The sequence below is a fragment of the Stegostoma tigrinum genome, chromosome 8, assembly GCF_030684315.1.
Source record: "Stegostoma tigrinum isolate sSteTig4 chromosome 8, sSteTig4.hap1, whole genome shotgun sequence".
Lineage (NCBI taxonomy): Eukaryota > Metazoa > Chordata > Chondrichthyes > Orectolobiformes > Stegostomatidae > Stegostoma > Stegostoma tigrinum.
Genome location: NC_081361.1, coordinates 93,350,267 through 93,362,449, shown reverse-complemented (window position 1 = coordinate 93,362,449; position 12,183 = coordinate 93,350,267). Strand labels below are relative to the sequence as shown.

At 46.3% G+C, this 12,183-nt stretch overlaps 1 protein-coding gene across 1 annotated transcript in view; it reads left to right on the top strand.

Annotated features, from left to right (window-relative positions):
- The window catches only part of adgrl4 (adhesion G protein-coupled receptor L4), a 129,336-nt gene that overhangs the window by 65,384 nt on the left and 51,769 nt on the right, over positions 1-12,183 (top strand). The window contains exons 7-9 of the mRNA XM_048540025.1: positions 2,167-2,283; positions 3,308-3,513; positions 5,844-6,017. Of these exons, the coding sequence (XP_048395982.1) occupies positions 2,167-2,283; positions 3,308-3,513; positions 5,844-6,017 (497 nt within the window). The remainder of the gene's footprint in view (positions 1-2,166; positions 2,284-3,307; positions 3,514-5,843; positions 6,018-12,183) is intronic.

The window sequence follows — 12,183 nt, the reverse complement described above, 5'->3', positions numbered from 1 at the left end:
GAGATCATGCGAGGTTTACATTGAGACAAATGGAAATCCTGTTCTGTAAGTAGAAGCTTACTTGCAATAAAAAGGCAAATTTTATGCTAATAATTTGAATCAATTACAAAGAAAAATGGTTCGTGTCATTTCCAAGCAGTGCAGGCTTCCGGCAAGCAAACTGAATGAGAGGTTAGTTTAAAGAGAAAGTACAGTTGGCGGAAATCTGAAACCAACACAAACAGTGAAGAAAATGCAAAACACGACAGTTTTCTCAGGCAATGAGTGAGATTTCTGCCCACGCCATTTTTAACGAATAAAACTAATGGTGAGGAAGGAATAGACTATGATTTGTGCTAAGGCTTGCAAAAAAAGTGGAACTCGCCATTACCGTCTCCATGAAGAAGAAGCACCTTGTGTCATTGTAGTGGAATAAACTTTCCACAGAATATTTCAAGCTGGCGTTTTATAGCACAAGGAATCTTTTAATAATGAGACTTGTGGTTTCACAATGCCATGTAATATTGTGCTCAGGAAAGTAAACAATTGATCAGTCTCCTTGCTCCAGGCAAGGAATTGTATCAAGAGGTTTTCAAACTTAAAATTTTATAAATTTTAATGTTTCTTTATTCTTCCTGTCCTATTTCACTCCCTATTTTTCCCCTCACTCTTTATTTTGTTTTGTATAATAAATTTGGCATTAACTCTCCTTCCTTCCTCTGTGGCCTGTCCTCCCTTTCTCTCCCCCACCACTAAAACTAATTGCTAACAGCGTAGACTATTCGTCCAAAATCCCAGCTGTCCCATTCCCATCACTGAGATCATTATGAGCTTTCAATTCTCTCAAATGATTTTGAGCTAGGCTGTGATGAAATGAATCTAATGAGTGAAGTGTACCCATAAACCCCAGGCTAATGCTTATATCATCATATTCCTCATGTGCGCTCTGTTCAAAGCTTATTGTAGCCCCTTTGGAGAGTCATTGTCTCTCAATGCACCAGCTTTTTCTTTCCATTTGCCAATTGCCTTCTTCAATTTTGAAAAGGTGTAGCAATGATATTCTCTTCCTTCATTGTATTTTCTTTGAAGCCTTATCCCCATCACATCCCTTGCTTATCCACTTCCTAATAATGTGTGCCTCGTCAGCGTCTCGGTCAGTTCACAACTTCATTCAACAAATTCAGCATGGGGGTTGACTGGTTAGCACTGCTGCCTCACAGCATCAGGAACCTGAGTTCAATTCCGCTCAGGTGACTGTCTGCATGGAGATTGTACATTCTCCCCGAATCTGCATGGGTTTCCTCCGGGTGGTCCAGTTTGTTCCCACAGTCCATAGATGTGCAGATTAGGATTGGCCATGCTAAATTACCCATAGTGTACAGGGATCTGAAGGCTGGATGGATTTTCCATGGGAAATGTAGGATTTCAGGGATGGAGCAGGTCTGGGTGGAATGTTCTTGGGAGAGTTGGTGTGGACTGGATGGGTTGAATGGCCTGCTTCCACACCGTGGGGATTCTGTGATCTGATTTGTTTGTATTCTCAGCATTTTGCCATTTCTCAAAGTTTCTGTCCAATTGATCCTTTCCATTCTCCAAACTCACGTTTTGAAGATACTTAGCGAGTTGGTCTCTCTCTCGTTCCATCAGGGCCAAGTCTCACATCCATACATAACACTGCCCCAAACCGAGCTCTTTCTAGCTTGGACCTGAATAGTTAGAGGCAGGTGGCCGTTTGACATAACTTCCACAAAGATAACTGGGTATCATAGGTGTGCAAAATCCACAGACAAACTGGAATGGAGCACATTCGAAAAGTCGATCCTGGATGTGATAAGTTATGGATGATGATTCCAAAAATCAAGCAGGAGTGGAAAACAGCAGGTAGATGCGGGCAATGCTACTGTGTTCACTGTCTCGACAATGCGTTGAAGTGTTAGCAACCAAGGCAAGCTGACAGTCACGTGACTAGGAAATGCAAACCTTCCATAACGATCAACAGTAAGAGCAGCTTGAAAATATCTCTGTTGGAACTCAGCGTTGTGTTCCCAATTCTGTCTGTGAATTATTTATGGGCCTTGTTGCATTTTACTGATAGGTGTACAGCTTACGCTTATATTTAGAAGCGTCTGAACAGATAGGGCCAGCAATTCATGGGTTATTAATGACGCATTTTTTATGCTCCCACAGCCCTTAAACTATATACTTTTGATTTAAGTCGTGATAAGCAGCCTCATCCGCATGCAAATCTGAATGGGAATCACATAAGTATCTCACAACAGAAGACTGAAATGGCCAGCTCTAACGGTAGGTAACAAGTGACTAATGTACGCTTCATAATCAGGCCATGAGGAGTATTTCCAAACAACGGTACAGGTTCTTAGTTTGTTGAAAGTGGAGTCACAGGTAGACAGGATAGTGAAGGAGGTGCTTGGTTCACTGGCCTTTATTGGTCAGTGCATTGAGTATAGGAGTTGGGAGGTCATGTTGCAGCTGACCAGGACATTGGTTAGGCCCCTTTTGGAATACTGCATTGAATTTTGCTCTCCATGCTATCCAAAGGATGTTGTGAAAGGGTTCAGAAAAGATTTATGAGGATGCTTGAGAGTTTGAGCTATAGGGACAGGCTGAACCGGCTGGGGGTATTTTACCTGGCACGTCAAAGACTGAGGGTGTGACCGTATAAAAGTTTCTAATGAGGGACACAGATAGGGTGAATAGCATAGGTCTAGATCCCAATGTAGGGGAGTTCAAAACTAGAGGACATTGGTTTAGGGTTAGAGGGGAAACATATAAAAGTGACCAAAGGGGCAATGTTTTCATATAGAGGATGGTGCGTGTATGGAATGAACTGCCAGAGGAAGGGTGGAGGCTGGTATAATTACAAGTATTCTTGCTGTAACGTGTATTTCATTAATTCAAATTAGTGGTAATGCGATTGATGAATAGTGGACACTATTTGCATAACACAAACTTTCTGCTGTACACGTATAGCAATTTTCTCAAGCAACTTCCCTCTAACACAATTTTATATGGCGGTTTTCTATTGCGCAAGGGCACACAAGATCGCAACTATTACATTATAGGAGAAATACCTATACAACATTTGAAAGACGTCTGGGTGGGTATATAAATAGGAAGAGTTTAGAAGCATATAGGCCAAATCCTGGTAAATGTGATTAGATTAATTTAGGAAATCTGGTCAGCATGGACGAATTGGAACAAAGGATCTGTTATGCTGTCCATCTGTATGGGTCCAAGACTCAGGAGGATCAGTTAATAGTTAATAGTCCTGCTTGTCAGTTTTTGATTTCTCTTTGTATCCCACTAGGGACTCTCACCATCATTTTCCTGCAGTACAGCAGCATTGGCTCGCTCCTCAGACTGTCCAACAGCTCGCATGATGGGGACCACAATGGGACTGCGATGCAGCTGGACTACGTTGTGAACTCACCGATCATTGCTGCAGCGATCAAATCAAACCCTCCATCTCTGTACCTCATGGATTACGTAGCATTCACCCTGAAGCATCTCGAGGTCAGTGCCTGCATGTGGAGTGGCAGCAAAGGGCACCTTTGTAACAATTTGAAAACTGGAGAGCCTTTCTGTGCAAAGAGAGAACTAGAAGTTCATTTGTTTTCAAGAAGCTAGGGGGAGCTCAGCACAGCCATTTGTTAAGCTGAGGGTGTCCCTGGAGATTTGAATGGCCGACGTCGTTGCGCAGCTTGGAGGGTGTTTGATATCCTGTCCCCTGAAGAGTGAGTAGGACACACCTTCTCTTTCCACTCCCCTTTTCCCTCCCTCTAAACCCTACCACCAAAAATCCACATCCTTCAAAAAGTTTGGCAGGGCCTTTAGTGGCTAAAGGCAAGACTTTCGCCCCCTGATTGGGAAGGTGGTGGCCTGGTGATATTATCGCTGTATTGTTAATCCAGAGAATCCCGATAACATCCCAGGGACCTGGGTTCGAATCCCACTAAGGCAGATGGTGGAATTTGAATTCAAAAATATACCTGGAATTAAGAATCTAATGATGACTGTGAATCCATTGTCAATTGTTGGGAAAATCCACCTGGTTCACTAATGTCCTTAAGGGAAGGTAACTGTCATCCTCACCTGGTCTGGCCTACGTGTGACTCCAGACCCACAGCAATGTGATTGACTCTTAACTGCTGTCTGAGCAATTAAAGATGGGCAATAAATGCCTAGCCAGTGGCACCCTCATCCCATTAATGAATAAAGGAAAGAAAAAGGTAATTAGCTATTTAATTTTGAGAAGTGGTGGAGGGGTGTATGCCCTTGATGAGGGTGGGGGTGGGTTCACCGGGTACACTCCCTGCCTTATTTGATACCAGTTCGCACAGTTGATGCTTCTGAGTTACTTATTTTGTGTGAGTATACTAGCGATGGAGGTGGAATTAGGCACTTAAATCATAGAATCCCGACAGTGTGGAAGCAGGCCATTAGGCCTATTGAGTTCTCGTATGCCCTCCAAAGAGCATCCCACCAAAAACCATCTACTCTCTCTCCGTATTTCCCATGCAAAATCCACCCAGCTTGCACATCTTTGGACTGTGGGAGGAAACCAAAGCACCTGGAGGAAACCCATGAAGACACAGGGCGAAAAACACTGCTGCCTCACAGCACCAGGAGCCCGGGTTCAACTCCACCCTCGGGCGACTGTCTGTGTGGAGTTTGCACATTCCTCCTGTGTCTGCGTGGGTTTCCTCCAGGTGCTCCAGTTTCCTCCCACAGTTCAAAGATGTGCAGACTAGGTGGATTGATCATGCTAAATTGCCCATAGTGTTTAGAAATGTGTGGGTTATAGGGGGATGGGTCTGGGTGGGATGTTCTGAGCATCGATATGAACCTTTAGAGCCCAATGGCCTGTGGGATTCTATGATTCTAACTTGCAAATGCCACAGGGGTAGTGACTCAAGCCTTGAATCAAACCCAGGTCCCCAACACTGTGAGGCAGCAGAGCTAACCACTGAGCCACTGTGCCACCCCCACAGCATTAATCAGGAATTTAGAGGTTGATTAATCCCAACGGTGAACAGACTGTCAAACACTCTAATCCCGGTAAAATGAAAGATGTAAAACAGGTTTGGAGAGGGGTGGTTAGGTAGTGTGTAGGACACACGCGCCACTTTACAAACTGCCCACCTTCAAAGCCTTTTTTGGCTGGCTCCAAAAAAATCCAGCCCTATGAGTGAGATCTGGTTCACAGTTTCCTCTACAACTAAGAAAATAATGACGCTTTGAAAATAAAACCAGGGAACATTTTATTATGCACAGTGGATGTAATGGATTTCGTTCATAATCACACTTGAAAGGAGACTGCAGGTTTGGATCATAGTCCAAGCTAATCCTAACTGAGGTGGAAGGGGAAATTTAGTAGCTGTAGGCTATGTAAAGGGAAGAACAAACCAGTCTTGTCTGTTATCAATGATCAAAGCCCATTCCCCTTCGATTTAATATCCCCATTAATCTTAGCATTCTGTTATTGGAATAACTAAAATTTGGCAGAATATTGAATAAATACAAAGTGGATAAATAATTCAACTGATAAATATTTAATACTCAAAACAAGAAAAGTTGGTTGATAGATGTTGTACCTCAGTATGTTTTAACGGGAAATATCTAATTACTGGAAGTAATTTATTTGTTAAATGACCTTCATATAATGTTGCATTTAAACAGATTGCAATTTTCACATCGATGATTAACAGCTTCGCCCTTTTTACATCTCATTCTCTTGCTTTTCACTTGGCGTGGATAATATGTCCAGGAATGTATTACTTGGTGGCACGCATCCTTTGAATTGAACATAAAGTGTGTCCTCTTTCATTCTACTTGCATTTCAGCCTCTAGACAAGCGGAAAGCTCTGTGTGTATTTTGGAATTACTCAGCTCTCAGCATGGAGGGCGAGTGGACCACGGAAGGTTGCAAGACCCTGCACTTCAATGCCACACACACCACGTGCAGATGTAACCACCTGACCAACTTTGCAGTTCTGATGTCTTCCTTCCGGATCAGTGTAAGTGCCAAAGCTGTACAGAGGGAGTCAGCAGCAAGAAAATTGGTTCAAGTATCACCAACAACAGTCAGAAAGATGCAAAATGGAGATAAAAAAGAAAGATTTTGCATTAATCTTTCACAACCTTGGGATGGTCTGAAGTGATTGAAGAAGAATGAAGCATTCTTCTGTAGCATTGTCACCATTGTAATGTCTGATTCACAATTTATGCATAGTAAATAGGGGAGGCGATAGCCTAGTGGTATTATTGCTGGACTGTTAATCTAGAGACCTAGGTAATGTTCTGGGGACCAAGGTTCGAATCCTGCCATGACAGATGGTAGCATCTGAATTCAATAAATATGTGAAATTAAGAGTCTCATGATGACCATGAATCCTTTGTCGATTGTTGGGGAAAAACCCAACTGGTTCTCTAATGTCCTTTAGGGAAGGAAACTGCCGTCCTTATGTGGCTCCAGACCCACAGCAATGTGGTTGATGCTTAACTGCCCTCTGGACAATGAGGGATGGGCAATAAATGCTGCCTGGCCAGTGACGCCCTCATCCCTTGAAGAAAGGAATGCCCTCAGTCAGAACCATGCTCACTTTCCCAACATCTGAACAATGTGTGTACTGCCAAGAAAGTGCAGAAAACATAGCGAGAATGGGAAAATGTGATTCTTGACAGTGAGGGAAAAGAAGTCCAGTTCTCCCCTTAAGGTTTCAAATGGTTAGGTCAGCATCTCACTTCTCAATAGTGAAGACCCAATTACTGTACATTTACATTTCATTATTTGCTAATCTCACCTCATGCTGTGCAGATCACCATTTTTCCACGTACTGGTGAGAAGCTAGAGGGTGCCAATTTCCAACATGAAAGTGGGAGTGGTGCCCTCTCATGGCTGTAGCTTAGAGCTTTTTTCCCTAGGTTTCCATGCTGGCATTCCCTATACTGTGGTATTCATGGGCACAACTGTCTACACCCTCTGTCTCTGGAGGGCAGCAGTGGTAAATCTGAGTGTCAGCTTGACACCTGTCAAATTATCTCATACAAGACAACAAAATGTGAGGCTGGATGAACACAGCAGGCCAAGCAGCATCTCAGGAGCACAAAAGCTGACGTTTCGGGCCTAGACCCTTCATCAGAGAGGGGGATGGGGTGAGGGTTCTGGAATAAATAGGGAGAGAGGGGGAGGCGGACCGAAGATGGAGAGAAAAGAAGATAGGTGGAGAGAGTATAGGTGGGGAGGTAGGGAGGGGATAGGTCAGTCCAGGGAAGACGGACAGGTCAAGGAGGTGGGATGAGGTTAGTAGGTAGATGGGGGTGCGGCTTGGGGTGGGAGGAAGGGATGGGTGAGAGGACGAACAGGTTAGGGAGGCGGAGACAGGTTGGACTGGTTTTGGGATGCAGTGGGTGGAGTGGAGGAGCTGGGCTGGTTGTGTGGTGCAGTTGGGGGGAGGGGACGAACTGGGCTGATTTAGGGATGCAGTTGGGGAAGGGGAGATTTTGAAACTGGTGAAGTCCACATTGATACCATTAGGCTGCAGGGTTCCCAGGCGGAATATGAGTTGCTGTTCCTGCAACCTTCGGGTGGCATCATTGTGGCACTGCAGGAGGCCCATGATGGACATGTCATCTAAAGGATGGGAGGGGGAGTGGAAATGGTTTGCGACTGGGAGGTGCAGTAGTTTGTTGCGAACTGAGCGGAGGTGTTCTGCAAAGCGGTCTCCAAGCCTCCGCTTGGTTTCCCCAATGTAGAGGAAGCCACACCGGGTACAGTGAATGCAGTATACCACATTGGCAGATGTGCAGGTGAACCTCTGCTTAATGTGGAATGTCATCTTGGGGCCTGGGATGGGGGTGAGGGAGGAGGTGTGGGGGCAAGTGTAGCACTTCCTGCGGTTGCAGGGGAAGGTGCCGGGTGTGGTGGGGTTGGAGGGCAGTGTGGAGCGAACAAGGGAGTCACGGAGAGCGTGGTCTCTCCGGAAAGCAGACAGGGGTGAGGATGGAAAAATGTCTTGGGTGGTGGGGTCGGATTGTAGATAACGGAAGTGTCGGAGGATGATGCATTGTATCCGGAAGTTGGTGGGATGGTGTGTGAGAACGAGGGGGATCCTCTTTGGGCGGTTGTGGCGGGGGCGGGGTGTGAGAGACGTGTTGCGGGCAATACGGGAGACGCGGTCGAGGGCGTTCTCGATCACTGTGCGGGGAATGTTGCGGTCCTTGAAGATTTGGACATCTGGGGTGTGCGGGAGTGGAATGTCTTATCGTGGGAGCAGATGCGGCGGAGGCGGAGGAATTGGGAATAGGTTGGGAATATATTCCGCCTGGGAACCCTGCAGCCTAATGGTATCAATGTGGACTTCACCAGTTTCAAAATCTCCCCTTCCCCAACTGCATCCCTAAACCAGCCCAGTTCGTCCCCTCCCTCCACTGCACCACACAACCAGCCCAGCTCCTCCACTCCACCCGCTGCATCCCAAAACCAGTCCAACCTGTCTGCGCCTCCCTAACCTGTTCTTCCTCTCACCCATCCCTTCCTCCCACCCCAAGCCGCACCCCCATCTACCTACTAACCTCATCCCACCTCCTTGACCTGTCCGTCTTCCCTGGACTGACCTATCCCCTCCCTACCTCCCCACCTATACTCTCTCCACCTATCTTCTTTTCTCTCCATCTTCGGTCCGCCTCCCCCTCTCTCCCTATTTATTCCAGAACCCTCACCCCATCCCCCTCTCTGATGAAGGGTCTAGGCCCGAAACGTCAGCTTTTGTGCTCCTGAGATGCTGCTTGGCCTGCTGTGTTCATCCAGCCTCACATTTTGTTGTCTTGGATTCTCCAGCATCTGCAGTTCCCATTATCTCAAATTATCTCATGATATTTTCTAAAAGCACTTCCATCTAGAAGGACAGGGGCAGTAGATACAAGGGAACACTGCCACCTACAATCTCCCTTCCAAATCCCTCACCATCCTGACTTGGAAAATATCCCTGTTCCTTCACTGGCGCTGGGTCAAAATGCTGGAATTCCCTCCCTAAGGGCATTGTGGGGTGACCTACACAAAGCAGTTGGCAACAGTTTGAGATGGCAGCTGACCACCACTTTCTCCAGGGCAACTCGAAATGGGCAATGAATGCTGGCCCAACCAGCAATGGCCACACCTTATGAGTGAATAGAAACAATACAGTTCAGCACTTCATCACTGCATTTTGGAGCTCATTGATACTTTACACAGCAACACAGGGCTTCACTTACAGGAACGTATATCCATCTCATCCATCCAAACAGGATGTGTTTCCAGGCTTTACGTTTGCTTTCTTAGCGGCCACTCACTTCACATTTCCATGAATGCCCATGGCTTCTCTGCTGTCTGTTTTTCAAGCATTGTCACTTCAGTTAGAGACTAGTCAGACTGTAGCTCAATCTCGCCTTCCCATTTAGCACAGACAGAAAGCCAGTCAGCTTGTCCTGACTGCTGGCACTAAATGCTCAAGGGGTAGACATGTCAGTGTAACAGCACTGTGCTGCATCAACCTCATACTCAGTGGCATGTGCCAGCAGCTTATGCAAGAAGTGCACAGCATGTGCTTCAAGCCAACAGGTCACATGTGAAAGCACATGCCCTGATGCAGCCTTTGGAATATATCTGGGAACAGTCAAAGGTGACAGTTATTAATGTTGCTTTTAACTGCTTTTACGTCCAACATAGTACCCTATTGCTACTTTCTCCCCATGCCCTTTGATCGCTTTACGTCTCAGATCAACACTGAACTCCTTCGTAGAATCCCTACAGTGTGGAAGCAGGCCATTTGGCACAACTGTCCAGAGAGCGTCCCACCCAGACTCACACCCCCTACCCTATCCCTGTATGTCCCATGGCCAAACCACCAGACCTGCACACTCTTTGGACTGTGGGAGGAAACCCATGCAGACACGGGGACAATGTGCAAACTCCACACAGACAGATAGCCGCCTGAGGCTGGAATCAACCCTGGTCCCTGGCACTGTGAGGCAGCAGCGCAAACCACTGTGCCCACACCCCACCCCCACCCCCCAGACCCCCGTCCTTCTTGAAACCTTTCAATATTTCGCACTTAGCCACTTTCTTTGGCAGAGAATTTCAAAGGACTCCCCCATTCTCTGGGTGAAGAAATGTCTCCTTCTCTCAGTCCTAAATGACCCAGCCTGTCTTCTCAGACTGTGTGAGAATTTAGGATTGAAGAAGCAGAGAATGACTCGAGGGAGATGTGTTCTGATATTTAAGGTTCCAATAATATCAGCTTCAGGCCTATGACTCTGCTTATTGATTCACAGGCTGCAATAACAAGAAGGGTATGGTTCTGCTACTAGCTCTCAATAGGGGGAAGCACATTTACTTCCTTCATCTCAAGCATCTTCCACTGCAGCCAGTGAGATGAATACAATGAGAAACTGGTCAGAAAAACTTGCATTTGTATAGTGCCGTTCACAATCATTGACAGGGCCAGGATTGCTTATCGCCAGGATTTCTAACCTGCATTCATAGATAATGGGAACTGCAAATGCTGGAGAATCCAAGATAACAAAGTGTGGAGCGGATGAACACAGCAGGCCAAGCAGCATCTCAGGAGCACAAAAGCTGACGTTTCAGGCCTAGACCCTTCATCAGAGAGGGTATGATTTCTGATGAAGGGTCTAGGCCTGAAACGTCAGCTTTTGTGCTCCTGAGATGCTGCTTGGCCTGCTGTGTTCATCCAGCTCCACACTTTGTTTTCCAACCTGCGTTGTTGGTCACTGCACATACAGATTAATGTCATGGTAGGCAGCTACCAGTTTGGATCTTTGAGTGCCTGATTAATGCAATTGTACCTTGACAGTCCTCACACTACCCACTCCAAAAACAACTTAGTCCGCGCAGTCTATCTGTGCCAGCAGCCATTCTACATCTTTCATTGTGCCACTGAGATCTGGTGGAAGGCAGAGGGCTTCCTAGCATCTTTCCAACACTCACACTCAAGAGATTCTGCCTGAGGTTATAGGCTCAACCGAATGACCACCAACCCCCAATTTTCACATCCCATATGGTTTTGAACTCCCTGTCAACACTAACAGCTTTGGCTTTCCATACCCTACCCTTTTATTTAACTATCGATGCACCTTATCTTCTCTCTGTGCCCCAGCCTACTATATAGCCATCAATATTGAGCTGTAAGTATGTCTGAGCATGAACACAATGATGATTTTCACCCAGACAGTGGGACTGCACTTTGCTGTCGATGTATTTACACTTTTAATTGTCACCTGCCTGCGATCTACTGTCTATTTAGCTGTGGGACTGAGAATCAAACACCAGAAGCTACCCGTACAGCCTTGATATATTTGTGGGCAGAACAACGGGAGAGTCCACATAGGTCACAGAGTTTCTAGAATCATACAGTAGAGAAGAGGCCCTTTGGCCCTTCAAGTCTGTACTGCCAGAATTATACTGCCACCAAACCAGCCCACTTTCCCGCACTGGGTCCTCTGTGGATCCTTGAAGGAGTCAACTTCATAAAAACTACGTGAGCCCTGGGTTTGGATGGTCACTCACTCCCCCAGGATGGTACGTCCCTGGCCCAATAGCTGACACGGTTCTGTGACGGTGTCCAGAGACATCCTCATTCCATGCTGGATCTGAACTTGGCTCGTCCAGAGGAACACTGATGACAATAGACACTGGGCCTCGTGCCCTTCCTCCAAATCCAGGGATGGACCGTGAGCCAGGAGTTTCTCCATGTGGAGGCTGCTCGGCAGATGTTGGAGTTTGATGTTGGTCCTGGGTTTGCCAATACCTCTGGGGGTCCTCAATTCCACTAAAAGACAGGGATAACAATGTTAACATCAACAGAATCTGGATCCAATCAGTAGAGCAGCAGTGAACCCATATGGGAGTCTCTTCAGAAACCCAACAGCTCCTCGGTGATGTAACTCATCATCAGTCACAGGACACACTAATAAGATTTCACCAAAAGCCAAGTGGGACAGGTGAAGCCATTGGATATCTCAACATAGACCACTGACATGTCATTCCTTGTTCAGATGAATACAGCACAAGCCAAGTCTCCCTGAGATATTATAACTGCAGGAAGGATACTTCTCGTTTCCCCAGCCACTTAAACCCAACACAGCCAGTGGCTCAGTGGTTAGCAATGCTGCCGAGGGACTTGG